The sequence below is a fragment of the Podarcis vaucheri genome (assembly GCF_965113315.1).
Source record: "Podarcis vaucheri genome assembly, chromosome: 13".
NCBI classification, from domain to species: Eukaryota; Metazoa; Chordata; class Lepidosauria; order Squamata; family Lacertidae; genus Podarcis; species Podarcis vaucheri.
The window spans coordinates 2,915,833-2,943,359 of NC_138751.1; the positions used below are offsets into that span (position 1 = coordinate 2,915,833).

The 27,527-nt window shown below is 50.5% G+C and overlaps 1 protein-coding gene across 1 annotated transcript in view; it reads left to right on the forward strand.

Moving 5' to 3' along the window:
• Nucleotides 1-695: 695 nt before the first annotated feature.
• Nucleotides 696-27,527, forward strand: part of EPHB4 (EPH receptor B4) — a 54,408-nt gene continuing 27,576 nt past the window's right edge. The window contains exons 1-2 of the mRNA XM_082197558.1: nt 696-1,162; nt 24,626-24,693. Of these exons, the coding sequence (XP_082053684.1) occupies nt 1,111-1,162; nt 24,626-24,693 (120 nt within the window). The 5' untranslated portion in view covers nt 696-1,110. The remainder of the gene's footprint in view (nt 1,163-24,625; nt 24,694-27,527) is intronic.

A 27,527-nucleotide genomic window follows, 5' to 3' on the forward strand; every position in this document is an offset into this window, starting at 1 on the left:
TCACAACCTTTGGGAAGGCCTGAAAAAAAGTGTTCAGAGAGCTGAGCAAAGTCCCCCCCCCTTTTGTGTGTGTGTGTGTTTGGGGGGGGCGCGTAAAGAAAGTGAAGAGCATCTAATCTATTCCTGATTTGCTTCACAGCTTCTTTTCCTGTGCAAATCTGGCTGAAAATTCCCTTTCCCACATTTTTTGGGGGGTGTGCAAGGGGAAATTGTGGTTTTTTTGTGGGGTGGGGGCAAGAATTCAGACCTGCACAGAAGCTGGTAAAAAAAAAGAGTGACACTACTTTGGTTTTTTTTTTTTTTTTAAAGATTCCTAACCCGGATCCACTTATCCCGCCCCCCTCCCGCCTCTGCCCCCCCCTCCAAAGTCTCCTGGCTCTCACCCAACCCAGCATAGACTTTTTCAGATCCGCACCACAACGGCTGCTTCTTCCAGAGTCTCCTGTTCTGCAGTTTAGGGGGGTTCCTTTGTCCTTCGCTTGGGATTTTTCTGCCATTCCGGACTTTCTGGTTTGGAAGAGCAACGCTGCTCCCATCGTGGATTTCATTTTGGGGAAACATTGGAGCCTTTGTCCTGGGACGGACCTGGCGGTTCCCCCCTTAAAAGTATTGCGCGCACTGTCTTCCCTGAACAATCGCAACGTCCGAAAAGTTGCACGGATCCTTATTGTTGCAAAGAAGGTCTTTTTTTAGGGGGTGCAATCCTGCCCCGGTTTCAGGGGTCCCGCACCCCACAAAAAGCGACGCGACGCATTGTCTCGGCCGAAAAACCACCTTGTGGAGAGGAAAGCCAGACAGAGCTCCGAAAGTTCGTCCAAGGCAGGAGTTTGCCGAACAATTTTTTTAATTTTGCATTTGTGGGTGCTTTGTGTTGCTGGGAATTTTTATTTTATCTTTGGCGGCGCATCTATTCCACAGCAGGATTTCATTTTGGGGGTGTGCGTCGCGAGGAATCTAGAGGCGCCTCAAGCATGTTTGGAATCACTGTTTCATGACCCCCCTGAAAACTGGGTTCTGGGATTTGATTTCTTCCTCCCCAGGAATCTCTGGATCCCGATATTCCCTCCTCCTCCTCCTCCTGCTTGGACTCATTCTGGCTTTCCTGGAGCGATGGCTGCCTGGCTTCTCTGCTTCTGGATCCCTTTCGCCCTGGCTGTGGAAGGTGAGGTACCACACGGGGTCCGGGTTCCGATCCAGACGCCACGCTCACATACACAAGTAGAACGAAATCTCCCAACTTAGGAGTCAACAGGACTCCTGGGTCCCTTCGGGGGGAAAAGTGCAATTGTTGTTGAGAGGTACATTTGGGGGTGTTTCGCCAGGATTCCTGGGTTTTCCAGAAGTTGGGCTGGAGCCCCGGACTCCTGGGTCCTTTCCCCGCTAAGTGAGAGATTTGGGGTTTTGCGGATTTTCTCTTCCCTCTGATGTTTTCCCCTTCTGGCCCCCCCATTCCTTTTCCCTCCTCGAGGCCCGATCTATTTTTGAAGCGCGCGTTCAAAGTGTTTTTTAAAGTCCCGCATCGATCTTGGGTAACGAGCCTCTGCGAGGCGATAGATTTTTCTTCCCTCTTCCCCCCCCCCTGATATCGGCGCTTCCTTCTGCGCTCTCTTGCCCCCCCCAGGAAAAAAAGGACAACGATTTGCAATAGGCTTTCATCTCTCCAAATTCCGATCCTCTCCTCCCTCGCCCATCAATCTTCGCTGCCTGTCGTGTCCCCCCCACCCAAGTTGTCCCAAAGGACTTGGGGTGGGGCTTCCCTTACCATTGTTGTAAAATAAAGTGCTTTTTTTTCCTCTTCCCGGGGTTGGGGGGGTGGGGTGGGCGGATTTGGGCTTGGTGGGCTGCTGTGGAGTGAAGGATTCTGGGAGTCCGGACACCTGAGCTCCCCTGGGTGGAGAAGGGAGGGGCCTGGGGGCAGGTGAAGGCCGTGGCCCGGGGGCGTTGGGGGGGGAGTTTGCAGGACTCCTGGGTTCCCTGGAGGGAGGGGGGAGAAATGAGGGGGCAGCTCAGCGTCTTGGACCTATAGAAGCTGAGAACTAAGAGACTTTGGGCAGATTGTGGGGGGTCAGGCTGGATGACCCTCAGGTGTCCCTTACAACTCTGCAATTCCATAGTTCCGCGGGAAAGTATGTAAAGACTCCTGGGTCCTCGTGGAAACGGCGGGGAGGAGGTGGTGCGACTGGGTGGGAGCCCAGAGGAAGGCAAGTGGCTGGAATCCTGAGTTAGTTGGGGGATTTAGAATTGGCGAGTTGGAAGGGACCCCCAACGGTCATCCAGACTGACCCGCCGCAGGGCAGGAATCACACCCCTGCCCTCTGCTTATATCCATCTCTTAAGGAAAGAGAGCCCGCCAGCTCCGGAGGGAGTCCCTTCCACCGTCAAACAGCTCTCACTTTCCGCCAGCATTGTGTTAGAGGAGGAGCGACGCCTAGTGGGTGCAGCAGCTTCCGCCAACTGGGAGCCGAGCGCTTGACGGGCACCCAGGTGGCGAAGGCCGGGGTGGCAGGACTGCAGAAGGGGCTGTTGAGGTGGGAGGTATAAAAGGCATAAAAGTTTCCATCTTGACGTGTTAGCGCTTTGCCTGGGTCTCAGCAGCTTCGTTTTAAGGGGAAAGCCATGGCTTAGTGCTGGAGCGGCTGCTGGGAGTGCAGAAGGTCCCTGACTCAGCCTCCAGTGACATCTCCAGGCTGGGAGAGCTACCTGCCCAAATGCCTCTTTAAAAAAAAAAACCACAATTGCTGCTGTGCCAGGGGAGAGATTGTTGCTGAGCAGCAGGACAGCTGCCTTGAGTGCAGAAGGCTCCCCAAGTAGGTCTGAGAATCTTTCCTTTTTTGAAACAGTGGGCAGCAGCTGGCGGCCAGTGTGGACAGTTCTAAGCTAAACTGCAGGGAGAGATGGCAGCTGGGGGGCAGAGCGACTGCTTGGCATGCAGAACGCTCGAGTTTCAACCTCCCTCTGCCAGCCAGAATTGAATTTTATTATTACGGTCACAGAATAGGCACCCTGAACTTCATGGACCACCACAATGGTACCCAAGGGACCCAGGAGTCCTGCCATCCCTTGCCAGTCCAGAACCCAGGAGTCCTGCGCCCCCCTGGTTCCCCAAAGGGCCAAGACCCCCCCCCCAGTAATCTGAACACCCAGATCCCGAATCTGCTTCTACCTCCTGCTCACCCCACCACCTAATTTCCCCTTCATTTCCCCCTCTTTTCTCCCATCCAGAAAAGCTAAAACCTCATTGAAAAGGGATTAAAATCCAGGCCAAAGTGGGGAAAAACCCCTTCGTAGCTTTCAGCCCCAAACAACCCCAAGCCAAGAGAAAGCAAGGAATTTTATTTTTTTGGGGGGTGAGCATTTGAAGCACGGTCCCTTTCTGCAAAAAAAGACCCCCCCCCTTTTTCTTAAGAAGCTCAGAAAGGAACCATCTTTTTCCCACCCACCCCAGGACTGTAAAATCTCTTTTTTTTTGTCTTATCTCGCCCCCCCCACTCCAAAAATCGCCCCCCACTTTTCTTCCACTATCTCTGCCTCCTTCCCTGATCTCCTCTTCGGAGGTCAGGTCTGTCCCAAGGCTGTGAAAGGGCAGCGGAGCGTGTAACGCATTAATTGAATCCTCTATTGTGGCTCCAGAAAAAAACCCCATTCTTTTGCAACCCACCAAGATGGGAATTTTTTTGGGGGGGGGCCGCGATGCTCGCCGCTCCGTGTCTCAAAAGCTTGCAAAGGGGGGGTTGTGAAAGTAAGAAAAAGAGCGCGGCTTTCTGGAGCAGGAATCTGGGCATGATTGTAGCATTGTAGAGATGGAAAGGGCCCCCCAAAGGTCATCCAGACCAACCCCGAATCGGTGCAGAAGAAAACCCTGACAGGTTATGTATGACCTCTGTTAAAAAATCTCTGGCGAAGGAGAACACCCGACACGTGTTCTCGCAGCGGGCAGCCGGGTGCCGTTATGGGAAAACCCGCCACGGGCAGGATTCGAACGCAAGGCCGGCACCCCTGCAGTTTCCAGCAACTGGCATTCAGATGCACTGCTGCCGCTTGACTGGGGAGGGCACAGAATAGCCACCCGTTGTCCTCTCCTCCTTTGTGAATTTGCCCAAGTTGTTGACTCCTGTGGCAGGGAGTTCCGCAGTTTAACTATGAAGCATGAAGAATATGAGGGTCAGGCCAATGGTTCTCACAGTGGCCAACCAGATACTCATTGTGGGGCACCAGGAAGCGGGATCCGAGTGCAAGAGCCGCTCTCCATCAGCTGGGGTTCAGAACCATCGCTGCTTCAGACCGTGGGCTCCTGAGGGTCATCCAGTCCAACCCCCTGGAATAGCAGCTGTCTAGATCACCACATTCCACACCAGTTGACGGAGGCTTTCCAGGATTTCGGACCAGGATTAAACGATAAGGGACGCGGGTGGCGCTGTGGGTTAAACCACAGAGCCTTGGACTTGCCGATCAGAAGGTTGGAGGTTTGGATCCTGCAACGGGTTGAGCTCCCATTGCTCAGTCCCTGCTCCTGCCAGCCTAACAGTTCGAAAGCACACCAGTGCAAGTAGATCAATAGGTACCACTCTGGTGGGAAGGTAAACGGCGTTTCCGTGCGCTGCTCTGGTTCGCCAGAAGCGGCTTAGCCATGCTGGCCACGTGACTCGGAAGCTGTACGCCGGCTCCCTCGGCCAATAAAGCGAGATGAGCGCCACAACCCCAGTGTCGGCCAAGACTGGACCTAATGGTCAGGGGTCCCTTTACCTTTATGTGCTCGAAATCTCCAGCGGGGCTTGCGTTCGAATCCTGCTTGCGGGTTTCTGGTTGTTGGATGGGACGGGCCGCTGGCCTGATCAGCAGATGGGCTTAAATTAAGTCCGTCCCTCCCAAGCTTTCGAGGCGTGCAGCAGCCACCAGTCTCTTCTTGCCTGCTTAACCTCCGTTCTTCTGCATGTCCTGGCGTAACCGCTGCATGTCAGTGCAGACCATTGGCTCACTTGAGTCCAGAGCCGTCCACTTTTTTTGAGGTTAGACTTCGGACCAGGATCTTTCCTGCTCGGTCGAGCTGAGATTACTCTATCCAGCTTGGGAGACTTCTGCATGAAAAGCACGGGCCCTGCCTGCTGACCGATGGACTCGGTGGTCAGGGAGCGGCTGCTTGGCATGTAGAATGCCCCGGGTTCAGCCCGCGATGGCGTCGGTTCATTCTGAACAATGTGGACTAGAACCTTGCTTTGTTTTAAAGAGGGGTTGGACGTAACTCAGTGGGTAGAGCAGGTGTTTGGCATGCAGAACGCCCCAGGTTGGCAGCACCGGGTAGGTAACCGCCTGCCCCAAACCACGGGGAGAGAGGCTGTTAGCATTTCATTGCGTTTATTCAAAACATTTATAAAACACCCAGAGTTTGAAGCTGCTCTAACCCGGGTACCGGGAGTTGGGATTCGAACCCGTGGCTCGCGGGCGGAAGCTCAGCTAGACTGAACAGAAGCTTTCCAGGTACCGGGAGGTGGGATTCGAACCCGTGGCTCGCGGGCAGAAGCTCTGCTAGACTGAATGGAAGCTTTCCGGGAGGTGGGATTCGAACCCGCGGCTCGCAGGCAGAAGCTGAGAAAAATTCCCGCCAGAGACCCGATGTTCCTGGTCCCCCGCATTCGCACCCCGTGGCTGAGTTTGGGGTGTGTGTCTGTGATTCGAACTCGGGTCTCTCCCAGGTCTTGGCCCGACTCTCTGCAGGGTAAAGACTAGAAACTGGAGTCCTAGGTCTCTGTCCTGCGTGGGGGTGAGAAACTAGGTTTCCTTCTCTCGCCAGGCGCGGTGCCAGCGCCCGGGTCGTGTGGGGCGGCGAGAAATTCGGGGAGCTGCCTCCACATCCCGGGACGGGGATTGGCGGACACACCTCTGACCGCAGAGAGGCGGAGGCGGGTTCTAATCTCAGCGCCTGGCTCAGCCATCAAAGGCACAGATTCCCCAGCCTTGCATCTGCCCAGGCCTGTAACGCTGCTTTTCTGCTATCAAAGGAGGCGAGATCGAGATCCGCCCCACGGTTGCAAGCAGAGGCTTCCCCCCCCCCACATTAGCAAAGAGCTAGTGTATTTTCCTGTGTATAAGACGCCCCCATGTATAATACGACCCCTATTTTTATTTTTATTTTTGAGTCCCAAATTAAGAAATAAATAATTGCAACATGTCAGGTGGCCCCTATTCTTTTTGAGCCCCAAATTAAGAAATAAATAATTGCAACATGTAGGATGACCCCTATTCTTTTTGAGCCCCAAATTAAGAAATAAATAATTGCAACATGTAAGATGACCCCTATTCTTTTTGAGCCCCAAATTAAGAAATAAATAATTGCAACATGTCAGGTGACCCCTATTTTTTTTGAGCCCCAAATTAAGAAATAAATAATTGCAACATGTCAGGTGACCACTGTTCTTTTTGAGACCCAAATTAAGGAATAAATAATTGCAACACTCTGTGTGTGAGACGACCCCCCAATTTTAAACTTAAAAAAAATAGGGGGAAATATAGCCTTATACATGGAAAAAATTCAGTATTTTGCGGGGAGGGGGTGCTGGGGGGCGGGCAGGTGCCGAAACAGGGCTTTGATGTTGGCGCTGAAGCGCAAAGCGAAAACGTGGGGCAGCTTTGGAAGTGGGGAGCATAAGAAGGGGGCCCATCCAGTTGGGAGGGGCACCCCCAGAAATCATCTAGACCAACCCGCCGCAATGTAGGAATCTCAACTAAAGCATCCAAGATGAGGGGGAGAGTTCTGCCGAAAAACCTGGGAATCGGGGTAGACTGCGTCTGAACTTGGAGGCTCCATCATAGAAAGAGACAGCACCTTGTTTTCACAGTGTCTGAACAGATGCCCCAAGGAGGATTCGAACACAGGACCAGCACTCTGAGATTTCCAGAAACTGGGATTCGGAATTGGCGCGGCCTCTGACAGTGGAGGGAAAGCATAGCCATTTAACCTATATGCAGAATTCATCATGTGAAAAGCTGGGCTGGATGAATCCCAAGCCAAAATTAAGATCGCCGGAAGAAATATCAACAGCCTCAGATATGCAGACGACACAACCTTGATGGCAGAAAGTAAGGAGGAATTAAAGAACCTTTGAATGAGGGTGAAAGTGGAGAGCGCAAAATATGGTCTGAAGCTCAACATCAAAAAAACGAGGATCATGGCCACTGGGCCCATCACCTCCTGGCAAATAGAAGGGGAAGAAACGGAGGCAGTGAGAGATTTTACTTTCTTGGGCTCCATGATCACTGCAGATGGTGACAGCAGCCACAAAATTAAAAGACGCCTGCTTCTGGGGAGAAAAGCAATGACAAACCTAGACAGCATCTTAAAAAGCAGAGACATCACCTTGCCAACAAAGGTCCATATAGTAAAAGCCATGGTTTTCCCAGTAGTGATGTATGGAAGTGAGAGCTGGACCATAAAGAAGGCTGATTGCCGAAGAATGGATGCTTTTGAATTATGGTGCTGGAGGAGACTCTGAGAGTCCCATGGACTGCAAGAAGATCCAACCTCTCCATTCTGAAGGAAATCAGCCCTGAGTGCTCCCTGGAAGGACAGATCCTGAAGCTGAGGCTCCAAGACTTTGGCCACCTCAGGAGAAGAGAAGACTCCCTGGAAAAGACCCTGATGTTGGGAAAGATGGAGGGCGCAAGGAGAAGGGGACGACGGAGGATGAGATGGTGGGACAGTGTTCTCGAAGCTACCAGCATGAGTTTGACCAAACTGCGGGAGGCAGTGGAAGACAGGAGGGCCTGGCGTGCTCCGGTCCAGGGGTCACGAAGAGGCGGACACGACTAAACAACTAAACAACAACAACAAATCCAGGCATAGGCAAACTCGGCCCTCCAGCTGTTTTGGGACTACAACTCCCATCATCCCTAGCTAACAGGACCAGCGGTCAGGGATGATGGGAATTGTAGTCCCAAAACATCTGGAGGGCCGAGTTTGGGGGTGCAGTTGCAGAACTCCCGGCGGATAAAAGCGCTTGCTGCTTTGGCTTGGCGGGACACAAACCGGTTCGGAAAATCAAAAAACAGTACTGCCGGTTGTCATAGCGCCGTTGCACCAAAACCGCGTTTTGGAACGCTAGGGTTCTGGGCGCCTCGCCTCAGACCGGATGTGGAAGAGTTGCAAAAAGGGTCAGAAGCAGAGCAAGGGGATGGAGCGAGAATGCGTTCTCCAGAAAAGTTGCAGCGTTTAGGAGTTTTGGGGAAAAGGCGTGGAAGAGGCGAGCTGAGAGGAGTTCCTAAAATGATGCGCCGCCTGGAGAAAGCAGATTGAATAATAATAATAATAATAATAATAATAATAATAATAATAATAATAATAATTTTTATTTATACCCCGCCATCCCCAGCCAACTCCAGATATAAAAACAATTGATTGAAATACAACTTAAAAAACGAGATTAAAATGCAAGATTAAAATGCAGCCTCATTTCAGTAGAAACTCAAATTGAAAACTTTTTTGGGGAGGAAAACTTCAAGTCTTTAGCAAAGCTAACTATCCAGGATTGAAGAAAGTCTTTCTCTCTCATAAGACCGGAAAGCTGAGTGTTGCAAGATTCAGAACAGATAAACGAAAGTTCCTTCTTGCAGCGCAGAATTGGGGCTTGGGTGCGAAATACAGTCCCTTTTCCTTTCCTCGCTTTCTGTCCTCCCCAGGACAGGTGGACTTCCCACTGGAGAATTCACGTTGTGCAAAATCTTACGGCGTGCGACCGAAAGGGCCGCATCCTGCACAGCAACCGCTGCCTCTGGAGAGAGCCTGTGAGCCCTTCCCTCTCTCCTGCTTAACTCCCCAAAGGCAGCTATGCTCCGTTAAACTGCGGAACTCCTTGCCACAAGAAGGAAGCGCCGACCGCCGAACCGGACGTCTTTAAAAGAGGATGGATTTGGGAAACCGTTCAAAGGAAGTGCATGGAAATTCAACCAAGGGGAAGCGAGGAAGTCAATTAACAATGTTAATAAGTGTAATTTTAATAAGATTATGATCCGTGTTTGTTTATTTGTTTATAATTTTGTGAAAATCAATAAAAGAATTATATAGAAATAAAAGAGGATTGGGCAGGTGGATGGCTCCGAGGTCGGAGGCGGCGATGGGGCCGAATCGCAGTTGCCGCGAACCGCAGGAAGGGAGGAGAGCGGGTCTTGCGTTCGAATCCTGCTTCAAGGGCAGGCAGGGTGAGGGCGGAGGTTCCCTGCGTTGCGTCTTGCAAAATGGGGGGCGTTGAGATAATTGGGGGTTTTTTTGGGGGGGTGGGAGGCCTGGCCTTGGCACAGAAGCTGAGCCAAGCGAAGCTTTTGTTGTGGGTTCGATTGTGATGTTCCTCCGTCACGCCCTGCCTTTTCCAGACCTGCCCAGGCCTGGGGAAGGAATGGCACAACGCGTTTTTCTTTTTCCGAGGGGGGCTATTAAAAGGAGCGTTTATGGGGCGCGCAGACACCTGGGCCCCCCTCTCTCTGCCCACGGGGGCAGGACGCGGCTGTAATTAAACCATGCAAGGAGCGCATTAACGAGTGCGCTGGGAGCCGTGCCCTGGATTTAATTAATAAAAAAGTCTCCACGCACGCAGGGCAGGGCGTGGCGATGGCTTCTCTCCCTTTCTCCCACCCTGCTTGCGACTCTGGAGGAGCCGGCTGCCAGCTGGACGGCCTAGTGTTTAGCGCGCCGGGTTGCGGGTTCGAATCCCCCTGCCTTGTGGCGCTTTTTTTTTTAGTTTAAGGAAAAGGCACGTGAGGAAAAATGCAGTTGAAAGCTACTAGCCGCAATGGCTGCGCTCTGCTCCTCCGCTTCTTTCATGCAGTGCGTAGCTAAGCCTGTGGAACTCCCTGCCACTGGATGGCTTTGGCGGAGGATCGGAGAAGTTCGCGGAGGATCAGGCAGCGATGCTTTTGCGTGTCAGCTGGCGGGGACGACGAGAGGGGAGAGTTCTGCTCTTGGGTTCGGATCCTGCCACAATGGGCGTCTTTTCGGCAGCCCCTTTCAGAATAGGACGCTGGAGCAGATGTGCCATTGGCCTGATCCTGCAACCGGGCTCTTCTGAGGTCCTAATGGATCCTCCAGCTCCAGAGCCAGTGTATCTTAGATTCCTAAGTTCTTTTTTTATATAATAAATTTTTATTGATTTTGCATACAATTATACATTTTTATCCAAAATACAACCAACTGTCTCTTTTTTGAACTTCCCTCAGCGTCTCTGACAATCATCCGTGTTTATAACTTTAGTTACACATTCCCTTCTTTCGTATTGCCATTATACTTCCCTTCTCCCACTATTTCATATTAACAATACTTCTCTATTTTTACAGTGCCTCTTGAAATCCCACTAGCGTTGTGTTCACTCCACATACGTTTTTCAGATAATCTACAAACTTTTCCCAGTCTTCGATGAACTTTTGGTCTTTGGTGTAGCTGATTTTCCCAGTTAATTTCTCCAGTTCCGCATAGTCTGTCAATTTCAGTCTCCATTCTTCTATCGGCGGTATTTCCTCTTGCTTCCATTTCTGGGCCAACAAGATTCTGGCTGCCGTTACTGCATATTGGAAGTTTACAGTCTTTTCTTCTTATATCCTTTCCTACAATCCCTAAAAGAAAAGCCTCCGGGTTTTTTTTACAAAAGTATACAGTGGCCCCCGGCCTCTAGATGTGAGATGGGCGCACAAACCCCAGAGTCTGTCAAGACTGGCCCGTTCGGGCAGGGGTACCTTTACCTTTACCTTTATACAGTGGTACCTCGCAAGACGAACGCCTTGCAAGACGGAAAACCCGCTAGACGAAATGGTTTTCCGTTTTGGAGGCGCTTCGCAAGACGAATTTCCCTATGGGCTTGCTTCGCAAGACGACAGCCCATAGGGAAATATCCGGGACAGCGGGGAAGCGCAGCGCGTCTTCCCCATTGTCCTCGGACCTCCTCCGAAGCCGGGCGGGGGGGCGGGAACACCTTCTGAAGGCGGGCGGGGGGCAAAAGTCTTTGTCCCCCCTGCCTGCCTTCCCAGGGGCTTTTAAATCGCCCCAGACAGCGGAGAAGTCCTCCGCTGTCCCGGGGCAATTTTAAAATGCCGCCCGCCAGCATTTTAAGATTGCCCGGACAGCGGAGAAGTCCTCCGCTGTCCCGGGGTTTTTTAAAATGCTGGGGGTGGGAAGAAAAGCCCTTGTCCCCCCCCCCAGCCTTCAGAAGAGGTCCGGGGACAGACTGTCCCCGGACCTGGTCTGAAGGCGGTTTCCCTAGGAACGCATTAATTGATTTTCAGTGCATTCCTATGTTAAGATACAGTGGTGCCTCGCAAGACGAAAAACTCGCAAGACGAAGAGACTTGCGGAACGAATTAATTTCGTCTTGCGAGGCACCACTGTATCTTAACATTTTTTTTCATTTCATTGTATATCATTTCCCAAAAGCTTTTCACTTTCTTACATTCCCACCACTTAGATTCCTAAGTTCTAAGGAGTATTTGGCCACTGCGGGAGCAGGAGGCCGGGCTTAAATGCACCTTCTTGGACGTGATCCTGCACGCTCTCCTTTTACACGAGGCTGCGATACTCCCGAGCCAGGCCAGCAATACATCGAGGTCCCTTCCGCTTCATGACTCTGGTCTACAGCTGACAAATAATTTCATTTCAAGGCTTGAACCGTATCTGCGTAGAAGGACGAAATGGAAAATAATACAATAGTGCTTTTTAAAAACACATAGGGAAAAGGATTATTTTAAGTTGTTGTTGTTGAGTCGTTTAGTCGTGTCCGAGTCTTCGTGACCCCCTGGACCAGAGCACGCCAGGCCCTCCTGTCTTCCACTGCCTCCCGCAGTTTGGTCAAACTCATGCTGGTAGCTTCAAGAACACTGTCCCACCATCTCGTCCTCTGTCGTCCCCTTCTCCTTGTGCCCTCCATCTTTCCCAACATCAGGGTCTTTTCCAGGGAGTCCTCTCTTCTCATGAGGTGGCCAAAGTCTTGGAGCCTCAGCTTCACGATCTGTCCTTCCAGTGAGCACTCAGGGCTGATTTCCTCAAGAATGGAGAGGTTGGATCTTCTTGCAGTCCATGGGACTCTCCAGAGTCCCCTCCAGCACCAGAATTCAAAAGCATCCATTCTTCGGTGATCAGCCTTCTTGATGGTCCAGCTCTCACTTCCATACATCACTACTGGGAAAACCAGAGCTTTAACTATACGGACCTTTGTTGGCAAGATGATGTCTCTGCCTTTTAAGATTTAAGATTTGTCATCGCCTTTCTCCCAAGAAGCAGGCGTCTTTTAATTTCGTGGCTGCTGTCACCATCTGCAGTGATCATGGAGCCCAAGAAAGTAAAATCTCTCACTGCCTCCATTTCTTCCCCTTCTATTTGCCAGGAGGTGATGGGACCAGTGGCCATGATCTTCGTTTTTTGGATGTTGAGCTTCAGACCATATTTTGTGCATGCTTTCCTAGCTTTCTTTTCTGTGAATTCTTGAAAAATCAAGCAACTTCACCTGATTGTGGTTTACATTTATCATTGCTAAACCGTTTAGGCGTTCTTGAGCCGTTGTTGATTGAAAGAAAGACTTAATTTGTTTTAATATATCGCAACTTCTCTCGTCGGAGGCCGCTGTAGCTGGTAATTATACGAAAATGTGTAATGCAATTAGAAGATTTGGAAAAACGTTTTCCAAATTCGTGTTTCCTGGCCAGGAGCAGTGGGAGTTGGGACTTGCAACCGTGGATGGAAAGCCCCAGACAGCTAGCCTACACTGGCTGGCAGCAGCACCCTGCCGCTGGAGGGATTTGCACCTGGGACCCTTCTACATTCCAAGCAGGCGCTCTTACCCAACTGAGTAACGGCCAGTCCTCTCGCCTTCCGATTAAAACAAAAATTGGCACTTTTGTTTTGGGGCGAAGGAGGACGTCTGTGCGGAAGGCGATTTGGTGCAGTGAGTGTCGGAGGACTCAGGCCTGCAGAGGTCAGGATTCGAACTCGCCACCCGGCGGCCATGAAGCCCGCTGGGCGTGACCGTGGGGGCTCCTCTCTGCCCCTTGCAGGGCTGTTGTTGTTGGAGTTGGGTGAGGACCGAGGAGAGAACCACGTAGATTCCCTTTTGAGCTGCTCGGAGAGGGGGGAAAAGCACATAAATATGAAATAATGAAATATAAGTATTTAAAGACCTGGCTGCTGGCACACCAGCCGTTCATCCTGCTGCAACCTGCATAGAAAATCTGGGCCCCATTTGCTTTCCGGGGAACCCAAGAGTCCTGGCACGTGTGGGTCGTCCCCCGCCCCCCGGCCCGTTCTTTTCTGAATCCTCGTTTGGGGGGGCAACCTTTGTATAGTGACATCCTTGCACATCTGGGACGGATTTAGGCAGGAATGAGTGTGGGCTGATGTGTGGGGCGGGTGGGTGGGGGTTGTTTGGCAGGGGGCGGGCTGCAACCAAGCCGCTCAGCATCGGGGAGGGGGTGTCTGCTATGGGGTGGGGGGCCGTGTGTGGCGTGCAAAGTCCGTTGCACGGGGAGATTTACGGAAACTTTCCACTGCCGCATCTGCTGTTAGGCCTTGTCGGCGTGTTGCTAGCAGGATTTAAAAACAGCACTGGCTCCCCCGGAAAAATCCTTTGCTGTAGAGTTGCGTCGGGGCGGAAGGGGAACCCCAAAGGTCATCCAGCCCAACCCCACGCAAAGCAGAAAGTGCTGGTGCAGCCTTTGTCTTACAGCTCCACCTCTCTTTCAAATCAGAACCAGTGAAGGCAGTGAAGGTCCTGTGTGAGTGTCTGGAAGCGGTTGGAGGATGGATGGTGGCTAACAGATTGTGGTTGAATCCTGACAAGACAGAAGGACTGTTTTTGGGGGGACAGGAGGCGGGCGGGTGTGGGGGACTCCCTGGTCCTGAATGGGGCAACTGTGCCCCTAAAGGACCAGGTGCGCAGCCTGGGAGTCATTCTGGACTCACCGCTGTCCATGGAGGCACAGGTCAGTTCTGTGTCCAGGGCAGCTGTCTACCAGCTCCGTTTGATGCGCAGGATGAGACCTTCCCTGCCTGCAGACTGTCTGGCCAGAGTGGTGCATGCTCTGGTTATCTCCCGCTTGGACTACTGCAATGCGCTCTTCATGGGGCTACCTTTGAAGGTGACCCGGAAACTGCAATTAATCCAGAATGTGGCAGCCAGGCTGGTGACTGGGAGCGGCCGCCGAGACCATATAACACCGGTCTTGAAAGACCTACATTGGCTCCCAGTACGTTTCCGGGCACAATTCAAAGTGTTGGTGCTGACCTTGAAAGCCCTAAACGGCCTCAAAGGCCCAGTAGACCTGAAGGAGCGTCTCCACCCCCATCGTTTAGCCCAGACACTAAGGTCCAGCTCCAAGGGCCTTCTGGCAGTTCCCTCCCTGCGAGAAGTGAGTTTACAGGGAACCAGGCACAGGGCCTTCTCGGTGGTGGCGCCCGCCCTGTGGAACGCCCTCCCACCAGATGTCAAAGAGAAAAACAACTACCAGACTTTTAGATGACATCTGAAGGCAGCCCTGTTCAGGGAAGCTTTTAATGTTTAATAGGTTATTGTATTTTAGCGTTTTGTTGGAAGCCGCCCAGGGTGGCGGGGTATAAATAATAATAATAATAATAATCATAATCATAATATTACAGGTCTACCAAGCAGTCTTTATTTCCCCTCGGAAACGGGCTTTACTGATCCAGACCCGCTGTGCCCTACCTAGCTCAGTAATGTCTGCTCGGACTGGCAGCAGTGCGTCATCCGCCCCCCCCCCAGCCCGGTCGAAACCCTCCCCTCCCAACCCGCAGACGCCACCAGGGATTGAACTCCCCCCCCCCCGACCCTTCTGCACTCAAGGCAGGCTCTCTTGCCCCTGAGCTGAGGCCAGACCCACCCTGAGCTGGCCACAGTGATCCATGCGACGGTCACCTCCAGGCTTGACTACGGTAATCCGCTCTACGCGGGGCTGCCCTTGAAGCTGACCCAGAAACTCCAGCGGGTGCAGAATGCTGCAGCGAGGCTCCTCATGGGGTCTCTGCCGTGGGATCACATTCACCCAGTGCTTTTCCAACTGCACTGGCTCCCGGTGGAGTACAGGGTCGGGTTTAAGGTGGTGGTTTTGACCTTTAAAGCCCTTCACGGCCTAGGACCCTCGTACCTATGGGACCGCCTCTCCCGGTCTGCCCCACGGAGAGCCTCAAGGTCCATAAATAGCAACACCCTAGAGGTCCCGGGCCCTAAGGAAGTCAGATTAGCCTCAACCAGAGGCAGGGCCTTTTCAGTACTGGCCCCGGCCTGGTGGAACTCTCTGCCTCATGAGACCAGGGCCCTGCAGGATCTGATTTCTTTCTGCAGGGCCTGTAAGACAGAGTTGTTCCGCCTGGCCTTTGGCTTGGAGCCAGTTTGATTCCCTCCCCCTCTTTCTTTTTTCCTTTCTCCTCCTGTGATGAGGCTACATTTTAACACTGTAATGTTTCAATATTTTAATGTTGTGTTTTAATCTTGTTTTTAAGCTGTCTTGATTCAACTTGCTTTTATTATTGCTTGTTAGCCTCCCTGAGCCCGGCCTTGGCTGGGGAGGGCGGGGATATAAATAAAAATGATTATAGTATTATTGTTATAAAACGAACCAGGTTCCTAGTCCTCATGGCGCTGGTTTCGAAAGGGCCTTCTGCATGCCAAACAAGTGTCCCGCCACCGTCTTACGCCAAATATGCAGGGTGCCTGGAGTGTGGAAACACCCCCAGACACCCATCCTCCGCCTCCGCCCTCCAGCCGCCTCCTAATGATTTTCCACTTGGCCCCCCGTCCCGCTCCCCTTGGCCCCTGGGGCGTCGCAACTCGGAGGCGCCCTTGTAATTACCCAGAGTTCCCTGCTGGCACCCAAACTTATTTGCCTATCTCGTGGGTGGGGGAGAGAAAGTCAGCAATTGCATGGGGGGGGGCGAGTTAAACAGGAAGGAAGGAGGAAAATCTTCCTTTTGTTTCCAGTTTCCTCTGTATCTAGTCCTGGTCTGTCGAATTGGGTTTTTTGGGTGGGGTTTATTTTTTGGGGTGTGTGTGATTTGCATCTTCTCGAACTCTGAGCCCTCCAGGAAGAGGGGGGGGGGCAGGCTGGAGAGTTTCTGGCAGGTGGGGAGGAATTGGGTAAGCCGGAGGGGAGGGCGAGGAAGGAAATGGAGATTTTGGGGGGGTGGCAGGCGGTGTAATGTCAGGACCTGAGGGCTCCTGGTGGAGACAGAATGGCTCCCAGAGAGGGAAAAAAACAAAACCAACTAGCTAGAGTCGGAAGGGGGACCCCAAAGGTCATCCAGCTGAACCCCCTCTGCAACGCAGGAATCTCAGATTTCAACATATCAATCACCTTTACATTTAGGATTCTCAGAATCCCTTGACCATCCCTTTTTTATCCCCCCCCCATTTGTTGTCTCTATTATTCATTTCTCCAATATATTTTGTCCTTTACAAGTATTACGCCAATCCTTTTACTGTTTGCAACATTCTCTTAAATAGACTATAAATCCCCCCCCCCATTCTTTTGTAAATTTCTTCTCGTCCAGGTCTCTGATTCTCACGGTCAGTTTCGCCTTTTCGGCATAGTCCATCGTCTTCATCAGCCGTTCTCTGTTTGGAACCTTATTTTCTTTCCATCTCTGGGCCAGTAATATTCTTGCTGCTGTCTACATAAATAATCTTTTCTGCTTTTTCGGAATCTCTGGGCCTAAAAAAACCTAACAAAAAAAGCCTCTGGTTTTTCACAAATGTTATTTTAAACATTTTTTTCCAACTCGTTATATATCTGCTTTTGTTACCTTGCACGTCTGACACAGAACGTGCCCATCGGAAAATTATTCCAGTCTCCTTTCTCGCAGCTTGGATCTGTTGGTTCAGCACAAAACAAGCTTACTAAGCCATTCTTTTCTTAAAAAATTGCAATTTGTTGGTTTTGTGGCATTTTGGCCCTTTCAAACCCCCCCCCCTGCGAGGAAGACCCCCCTCTTCATTTCCTCTTTCTTTCCCCTGTTTGGGAAAACTGGGAACAGGGAAGTGAAATAGCCAAAGGGCCGTGTGGCAGGTCAGTGGCAAAACGACAACAACCAGGACTCGAACCCAGGACCTTTGGACAGGAGGGGTTTTTTTATTTTATTTTAACTCAGACTTAAGGATAGCCAATGAAGCTGAGCATTGGAAGATTCAGGGCGGATAAAAGGGAGGCGCATAGTTAACCTATGGAACTACCTGCTACAGGATAGCCACCAACCTAGATGGCTTTAGATTAGCTTAGGACGAATTCGCAGAGAAGAGGGCAATGCTGGATTCTAGTTACCAGAAATAACAGGAGGGGAGAGTGTTGCTCTTTTACTCTCTGGTCCAGAATGGGGCAACTGTGCGCAGCCTGGGAGTCATTTTGGACTCGCCGCTGTCCATGGAGGAGCAGATCAATTCTGTGTCCAGGGCGGCTGTCTACCAGCTCCATCTGGTGCGCAGGATGAGACCCTCCCTGCCCGCAGACTGTCTGGCCAGAGTGGTGCATGCTCTAGTTATCTCTCGCTTGGACTACTGCAATGCGCTCTACGTGGGGCTACCTTTGAAGGTGACCCGGAAACTACAACTAATCCAGGATGCAGCAGCTAGACTGGTGACTGGGAGCGGCCGCCGAGACCACATAACACCGGACTTGAAAGATCTACATAGGCTCCCAGTACGTTTCTGAGCACAATTCAAAGTGTGGTAAAGATAAAGGGACCCCTGACCATTAGGTCCAGTCGTGGCGGACTCTGGGGTTGCGGCGCTCATCTCGCTTTACTGGCCAAGGGAGCCGGCATACAGCTTCCAGGTCATGTGGCCAGCCGGACGAAGCCGTTTCTGGCGAACCAGAGCAGCGAACGGAAACGCCGTTTACCTTTATCCACTTGCACTTGGACGTGCTTTCGAACTGCTAGGTTGGCAGGAGCAGGGACCGAGCAATGGGAGCTCACCCCGGCGCGGGGATTCGAACTGCCAACCTTCCGATCAGCAAGCCCTAGGCTCTGTGGTTTAGACCACAGCACCTGCTGACCTTGAAAGCCCTAAACGGCCTCAAAGGCCCAGTAGACCTGAAGGAGCGTCTCCACCCCCATCGTTCTGCCTGGACACTGAGGTCCAGCTCCGAGGGCCTTCTGGCAGTTCCCTCACTGCGAGAAGCCAAGTTACAGGGAACCAGGCAGAGGGCCTTCTCGGTGGTGGCACCCGCCCTGTGGAACACCCTCCCACCAGATGTCAAAGAGAACAACAACTACCAGACTTTTAGAAGACATCTGAAGGCAGCCCTGTTTAGGGAAGCTTTTAATGTTTGATGCATTATTGTATTTTAGTGTTTTGTTGGAAGCCGCCCAGAGTGGCTGGGGAAGCCCGGCCAGATGGGCGGGGTATAAATAATAAATTATTATTATTATTGCTGTTATTATTGTTGTTGTTGTTGTTGTTGTTGCTGCTGTTATTATTATTATCATTATTCGAATCCTGCTTTCTGGGTTTCCCATTGTGGTGTCCGGTTGGCCTAGATGGGTCTGATCCAGCGATCTCTTCTTGCATTTGCAAAATCCTTCCCTATCTTGACTCCCATGGTCCTCTGCTCAAGTCGCACATTTGAGACCCCCCTCCCCTTCCAACATGGGGGGGCGAAAGGGTGGGCGGGGGGGCTTGCTCCAACAAAGGGCCCTTTTGTTTTCTCGGGTGATCTTGGCAGAGAGCCCGCTTCAAGTATCCATCCCTTTGCCACCATGCACCAAGATATGTTTTTGTAAGGTGGGGGATGCAACCTCCCACCCCCGGTTAGCATTGAGGGGAGAAGGGGGGTTTGTTAAGAAGATAAGAAACTTTAGCCGGATCAGGTCCCCAGACCACCTAGTCAGGAATCCTGTCCTCAAAGTGGCGGACCAGCTGCCCTAAAATCCACAGTCAGGATTCGAACCCAAGACCCGCCCTCCCCTCCTGCGGTTTCCGGCATTCGGTTGCCTTGCTGCCTCCAATTGTACAGGACGTAGTATAGCCATCCTGGCTAGTAGTTTGTGGACAGCCCTCTCCTTAATGAATTTGCACGGTCCTCTTTTTGGAAGTCGCTTGCCTCAAGTGGGAGGGAGTTCCGCAGGCTAACTGTATGCTTCGCTTTGCACAATTGAAGCTGAAGCGGGGGGGGGGGGACGGACTTTCGTGCAACATAGTTGCGTCCCCCTTGGGAAAAAGGAAAGACCCTCTTCTGAAGCCACCCGTTTTTCCTATGGGAGGGAGTTCTGCAGTTGAACGGCGCGTCGGAGAAGGACTTTTTAAAATAAAAAAAAAATCCGGAAAGCGGATAAAGGGGGACGGGGAGGCGTCACATGCGGATGATGTAAGGGGGGGGCACGTGTGTCGGTGAAATGGTGGGAGTTGTCTTCCTAGCCCTGGGCGGTGGCGGCAGCCGCAGAGGCTGTTTGGGGAAATGACGCGAGTCCGGCTTTTTATAAATATGCCGCCACCGAGTGACCACCTTTGACCCTTTGGGAGTCAGCGTCGTTCCCAGAACCTCGTGCAATTGTGTGAGTGGGGAGGGAACGGGGTCGGGGAATTGGCTCAGCGTTTTTTTCCTCCTTTTTGGTCTGCGTGAAAAAACAAGATCAGGGTTTTGGTGGGTGTGGATTTCGGCCCGGATTTCTGGACCACCTGGGTGGCGGGGTGTATAGATAGATAGATAGATAGATAGATAGATAGATAGATAGATAGATAGATAGATTTTTGTTGTTGTTTAGTCGTTTAGTCGTGTCCGCCTCTTTGTGACCCCGTGGACACCAGGCACTCCTGTCTTCCACTGCCTCCCGCAGTTTGGTCAAACTCATGCTGGTAGCTTCGAGAACACTGTCCCACCATCTCGTCCTCCGTCGTCCCCTTCTCCTTGCGCTCTCCATCTTTCCCAACATCAGGGTCTTTTCCAGGGAGTCTTCTCTTCTCATGAGGTGGCCAAAGTCTTGGGGCCTCAGCTTCAGGATCTGTCCTTCCAGTGAGCACTCAGGGCTGATTTCCTTCAGAATGGATAGGTTGGATCTTCTTGCAGTCCATGGGACTCTCAAGAGTCTCCTCCAGCACCAGAATTCAAAAGCATCCATTCTTCGGCGATCAGCCTTCTTTATGGTCCAGCTCTCACTTCCATACATCACAACTGGGGAAACCAGAGCTTGAACTATATGGACCTTTGTTGGCAAGGTGATGTCTCTGCTTTTTAAGATGCTGTCTAGGTTTGTCATCGCTTTCCTCCCAAGAAGCAGGCGTCCTTTAATTTTGTGGCTGCTCTCACCATCTGCAGTGATCATGGAGCCCAAGAAAGTAAAATCTCTCACTGCCTCCGTTTCTTCCCCTTCTATTTGCCAGGAGGTGATGGGACCAGTGGCCATGATCTTCGTTTTTTTGACGTTGAGCTTCAGACCATATTTTGCACTCTCCTCTTTCACCCTCATTAAAAGGTTTTTTAATTCCTCCTCACTTTCTGCCATCAAGGTTGTGTCATCTGCATACATAGGTAGATATTTTATGAAGCAAATTCTCTAGGGAATTTGCACCCTTTAAAAATGAATTGCACCCAACATCTGCGGCTTGTCACTCTGTGAGAAGGTATAATTTTTAAAAGGGGACCTTTGGCAGCAACGGCAGCAGAGACACTCTCTCTGTTTTAAGATGCAATTTTGTTCCCTTCCCAAAGCCTGTTTTAAATGCCTATTCCGCGTCTGACCTCCTTTTACAAGGTTTTGTTTTGAAATTGTTTTAAGTGCTGGGGCGATGAGCCTGCTGGCGCGTTTGCAAAACTAAGCAGGGTCTGGCCCGGTTTAAAATTAGATGGGAGACCGTGTGTTGAGATTGCTCCATTGCAGGGGGGTTGATCTGGATGACCCTCCGGTGTCCCTTCCAGGTCTGCGATTCTAGGAAGGAATAATACTTCATTGCTGTTGTTAATTTTGCTGCGTTCATTGTGCACTCCCATCTTCCTTTGCAATGCCTTGCTTTTGAACACTTTTAAGGTAACGTCTTGCGGCTTCCTCGTGAGGAGGAGACAGGAATGAAGCTCTGATCTGCTCCTCCTTCAGAGGACCCAGGCGTCTTGGATTCACAGATTCCCCCCCCCCCAAAAAAAAATTCTCCATGGTCTTTCTCCTCCCATTTTTTCCAAACTCAACAGGCGGACAGGCAGATTTATAAACCGCGAGGCTTTATAAAAGACACGAAGAATAAAGAAAACACAAACCCCTGCGAAGAAAAAAATCTTCCTGACTTGCATTCCCTCAAGCAAGCAGGCGTCTGAATCGATAACGTTGGAGATATCTTGGCTCACGACCTGATTCAAGAGACTCTTTTAAAGCGTTAAATTTCATTAAACGTAAAACAAGACGAATGGCGTACGTATTCCAGCGAAAGGGAGGCAAACTCACAGGCCGGAGATACAGGGTCAGGAAACGAAAGATATAAAGAGAAACGTTAAAAGGGATATTTAGCGGTACATATAAGAGCTCAAACAGCGGATCTAGAACTCGCCTAATCAAAACCATCGCTGGATGAAATCATATTTTGGATGCAATTTGCCATCTGTGCGGATGCGTTGCTAAATAAACCACAGAAAGTCCGCCAGCAGCCATTATTATTAATAATAATTATTACTGGTTAGTAATATGATGTCTGTTGCTTCACCAGCAAGTACCCGGGAGGGATGCGGCAGGTTAAAATTCAGAATTAGAAACCGTTAAAAGAAATTGCAGTCTTGGGAATTGGCGTGGGCTGTGAAAACCACACAATTCTCAGGTGACCAATGCCTTTGGGGTGAAGATGGGCGACTCCAGCGTTTGCCGAAAGCAAATATATTTTTATATATGTTGGGGCAACTTAGATGGGCAGGGTGAGAATAATAAAATAATCACCTTCATCGTTAATGATTATAATAATTTGCGCCTTGGGCCGTGAGATCAGTGACCGATTTGTAACGCCAAACCTCAAAATGTCAACATTTCTGTCCCGGCGATTTGCCCTTTTAACGAGAAACGCAAACTTTCCCGAAGGTTGAGATTTAAGGGATTTAGATGGCTTGTTTTTTTACTAAGATAACATTTTGACCCTGAAAGCCTGTTGACCCGTAATCCCCAAATCCGCATTAGGGCAGTGGCTTTATAGGAAGTGTGCAAGCTTCCCAGTTACACAGAACTCCTCTTATACATAATTTTTTATTAATTTTAACGTATCGTTTTCAACAATAAGTAAACGTACTTATACATCGTATACAAATTTTTGGACTTCCATCAATCTCGTCTGAAAATTTTCCAATCTAATCACTTAATATACATTTCTTATGTTCCCTATTACTTTTAAATCTCATGACTAATATATCTGTTCTTTTCCAGTTTGTAACGTGTCATAGGTTTTTCCTTACAAAACGTCTTGTAGTCCTACTAGCGTAATTTGTTGATTACAAGTGCTCTTCAAATAATTCGTATACTTCTTCTGTGAATCTCTGGTCCCGCAGGTTTCGAATTCTTCCTCTCATTTTGCCCAATTCTGCGTAGTCCATTAATTTTGTCTGCCATTCTTCCTTTGTCGGAATTTCTTCTTGCTTCCATTTCTGGGCTAACAACACTCTGGCCGCTGTTGTTGCATATAAAATCAATTTACCATCTTGCCTATTAATATCCTGACTGAGTAAAAAAGGCTTCTGGTTTTTTAAAAAATGTATATTTCAACATCTTTTTCATCTCCTTATATATCATTCCCCAGAAGTCCTTTACTTTTTTACATTCCCACCACATATGATAAAATGTTCCTTCTATTTCTTTACGTTTCCAACATTTGCTATTTGTCTTATACATTTTAGCTAATTTCACAGGTGTCATATAATAATAATAATAATAATAATAATAATAATAATAATAATAATAATAATAATAATAATAATAATAATTTATTATTTATACCCCGCCCATCTGACTGGGCTTCCCCAGCCACTCTGGACGGCTTCCAACAAAACACTAAAATGCAATAATCTATTAAACGTTAAAAGCTTCCCTAAACAGAGCTGATTTCAGATGTCTTCTAAAAGTCTGGTAGTTCTTGTTCTCTTTGACATCTGGTGGGAGGGCGTTCCACAGGGAGGGCGCTACCACCGAGAAGGCCCTCTGCCTGGTTCCCTGTAGCTTTGCTTCTCGCAATGAGGGAACCGCCAGAAGGCCCTCGGCGCTGGACCTCAGTGTCCGGGCTGAACGATGGGGGTGGAGATGCTCCTTCAGGTCTACTGGGCCTTTGAGGCCGTTTAGGGCTTTCAAGTTCAGCAACGACACTTTGAATTGTGCTCGGAAACGTCCTGGGAGCCAATGTAGGTCTTTCAGGACCAGTGTTATGTGGTCTCTGTGGCCGCTCCCAGTCACAGTCTAGCTGCCGCATTCTGGATTAGTTGCAGTTTCCGGGTCACCTTCAAAGGTAGCCCCACGTAGAGCGCATGGCAGTAGTCCAAGCGGGAGATAACCAAAGCATGCACCACTCTGGCGAGACAGTCTGTGGGCAGGTAGGGTCTCATCCTGCATACCAGATGGAGCTGGTAGACAGCTGCCCCAGACACAGAATTGACCTGCACCTCCATGGACAGAGGTGAGTCCAGAATGACTCCCAGGCTGCGCACCTGGTCCTTCAGGGGCACAGTTACCCCATTCAGGACCAGGGAGTCCTCCACACCTGCCCGCCCCCCATCCCCCAAAAACAATACTTCTGTCTTGTTAGGACTCAGCCTCAATCCATTAGCCGCCATCCATCCTCCAACCGCCTCCAGGCACTCACACAGGACCTTCACCGCCTTCACTGGTTCCGATTTGAAAGAGAGGTAGAGCTGGGTATCATCCGCATACTGATGAACACTCAGCCCAAACCCCCTGATGATCTCTCCCAGCGGCTGCATGTAGATGTTGAAAAGCATGGGGGAGAGGACAGATATACCATCTGTACATTGTTTTCATCATATTCTCCAGTTACACAGAACCCCTCATCAAGAGGCGACGAAGAGTTCTGCGGCGCTCGAAAGCTATGCAAAGCAGGGCCAGCGAAGAGTGTTGGCTACTAGGGGAGGCGTCCAAGGGCCAGGTGGGGAATGGCATCCAGCCCCCGGGACTGCAGTTCCCGCATTCCTGCGTAGATCATTAACCCCTTCTGGTTCTCCCTGTCGCAACGTTCTGTGCAAGTCAAATCCCGGCAAAAAAAAATAGAAATGAATGTCAGAATTCTCTTCTTTTCTGTCTCTCTTTCTTTCTTTTTTGAATTTGCATTTTATTTATTTCTTAACATTCTTATATTACATCCTTAAATGTTCTCCTATTGCATTACAGGGCTTACTATAATTTCCAACATGTGTACAAAAATTATATACAAATTTTATATACCTAGAAAGAAGATGAAACAAAAAAAGGAGAAAAAGCAAAAACAATTTGCCCCCCCCAAATCATATACACACCGACACACTAGACTTCCTGTCTTTCCTGTTGTATATTCCTTTTTTACAAATGAATGTACTCTTGTTATTGTATGTATCTAATACATTCCTATATCAATATGTGCTCATAGTCTTATTTCTCAACTCGGTCTCACTCCAGTGTCAATCAAATCATGTCTCTCTCTCTCTCTTTCAGAAAGTCTTATGAACACTAAGTTGGAGACCGTTGACCTTCGATGGATGACGTATCCTGCGGATGGGCAGGTGAGGCAGCGGGAAGGTGGGATAATAATAATAATAATAATAATAATAATAATAATAATAATAATTAATTTATTTATACCCAGCCCTTCCCGGTTCAAAAACCGGGCTCAGGGCAGCTAACAACAAATTTAAAACACTTTTAAACACTCAATTATAAAAGCAGCGTAAAATACAGTATGAAAATGTGAATAACAATAAAATTCAAAATTCAAAAATCAATAGATAATCAAAGTCCCTGTCCTCCCTCGGGTCCACGTTGCCTCATGCCTCCTGTCAGCTCAGAGAGTCGGGTCTAAGGTTTGCTGGGTGGGTGGGAAGAAATAATAGAAATAATCGTAGCCCAATCGCCTGCCGTGCAAGAAACCCTGAGGCAGAAAGTTTTTTATTATAAATGTGAAACTTCCCAGCTTTTGCAATGGGAGTGTGGGGAAAGCAGGTTGAGAAACCCCGAGGCCGTTACCGTATTTTTCGCTTTACAGTGGTGACCCGCAAGACGAATGCCTCGCAAGACGGAAAACTCGCTAGACGAAAGAGTTTTCCGTTTTGGAGGTGCTTCGCAAAACGAATTTCCTATGGGCTTGCTTCTCAAGACGACAATGTCTTGCGAGTTCCTGCTGGTCCCCCCCCTTTTTCTAAGCCGCTAAGCCGCTTATCAGCTGATCTGATCAGCAGATAAGCCGCTAATAGCGCTAATCCGCTAATCCGTCAATGGGCTTGCTTCGCAAGACGAAAAAACCGCTAGACGAAGAGAATCACAGAACGGATTCTTTTCGTCTTGCGAGGCACCACTGTATAGGACGCACTTTTTCCCCGCCAAAAATGAAGGGGAAATGTGTGTGCGTCCTATGGAGCGAATGCAGGGGGGAGGCAGGCAGGAAAAAACCCCGTGGCTCTTGCGGGCTTTTCCCCAGGAGGGAGAAGGGACTGACGCGGCCAGTCAGTCCCTTCTCCCTCTTCGTAGAAAAGCCCGCAGGAGCCCCGCACTCCTTAAAGGGTGCGCGGCTCCTGTGGGTTTTTGCGGGAGGTGGGGGTATTGCCATAGCCGCGCGCAGCCTCTCCCGGCTGGAGAGGTTGCGCGCAGCTATGGCAGAAGCCAAGACAGCGAGCGGGATGCGTCCCGCTCACTGTCTTGGCTTCTTTGCTCTTTGGGGCTGGGGGGGGCAAAACCCGGGCTTCCCCGGCAGCCCCAAGAAGCTCGCGGAGCAGCGGGAAGGCTGCACACCTTTCCGCTGCTCCCCGACCTGCTCTTTGGGGCTCATGGTGGGCTTCCCCCAGCCAGCCCCAAAGAGCAGGTCGAAAGGAACCCAAAACCTCCAGAGCGCAGCAGGAACTCCCGCCACACTCTTGAAGCTTCGGGTTGCCTTCTCTGAAGCCTGGATAGCGAGAGGGGTCGGTGCGCACTGACCCCTCTCGCTCTCCTACAGGCTTCCAAGGTAGCCGCCTGAAGGCGACTGAACGCACCTTGAACGGCACCTTGTTTTAGAGGGGGGAAACAAGGGGGGCGGAATTCCCCCCCCCCTCTGCGCAGCGCCTCCTGCCGCTTCGCTGAAGGGGCGCTGGGCGGAGAGGGGGAGAGTTTTTTTCCCTTGTTCTCCCCCCTCTGAAACAAGGTGCGTCCTATGGTCGGGTGCGCCTTATAGAGCGAAAAATACGGTAATTCTCGTCGTTTGTGGTGTGCGGCAGCAGGTTTAGGACCAGAATTGGAAGCGGGGTAAACAGGAGTGTATCTGGGGGTATGCAGAGTGCGTTTGGGACCGGAAGCGGGGTGAACAGGAGTGCCTCTGGGTGCATACAGAGTGCATTTGGGGCTGGAATGGGAAGTGGGGTGAACAGGAGTGCCTCTGGGTGTATACAGAGTGCATTTGGGATTGGAAGCGGGGTAAGCAGGAGTGCCTCTGGGTGCATACAGAGTGCGTTTGGGACCGGAAGCGGAAGCAGGGTGAACAGGAGTGCCTCTGGGGGTATGCAGAGTGCATTTGGGACAAACAGATGCCCGTTATAGGAAGCCCACAAGCAGGACTTGTCAGCCAATGAAGCTGAACATAAAATCCTCTTTTAATGCCATCCGAATTGGTGGTCGTTTATTGCAGCGTGAGTTCATTAGGCTTTCAGATCACTGAACGGTTAAAAACTCAGTTTAAAGACGAAGCCAGATTATTAAAAACAGCAGCTCAAATCTCAGAACAAAAGAAATAGCGCTCCAGACTTAGATCGGTCCGGGAGTTAACTCTGAGCAGCCCAGGAAACGAGAAGAAAAATGGAGTTTTTTGGCACCCTGAGAAGAGCTTCCCCAACATGGCGCCCTCCGGTAGGTTTGGACTACAACTCCCATGGGCCTTTGCATCATACAGCCGTGCTGGCAGAGGCTGATGGGAAATATTTTCCAAAATGGCTGTGTTGACGAGGCTGATGGGAAGTGTGGCCCCAATGGCCGTGCTGACAGGGGCTGATGGGAAATGTTTTCCAAAATGGCTGTGTTGGCGAGGCTGACAGGAAGTGTGGCCCCACTGGCCGTGCTGACAGGGCTGATGGGAAGTGTGGCCCCAAATGGCCGTGCTGACAGAGGCTGATGGGAAGTGTGGCCCCAATGGCCGTGACAGGGGCTGATGGGAAGTGTGGCCCCACTGGCCTTGCTGACAGGGGCTGATGGGAAGTGTGGCCCCAATGGCCGTGCTGACAGGGGCTGATGGGAAATGTTTTCCAAAATGGCTGTGTTGGCGAGGCTGACAGGAAGTGTGGCCCCACTGGCCGTGCTGACAGGGCTGATGGGAAGTGTGGCCCCAAATGGCCGTGCTGACAGAGGCTGATGGGAAGTGTGGCCCCAATGGCCGTGA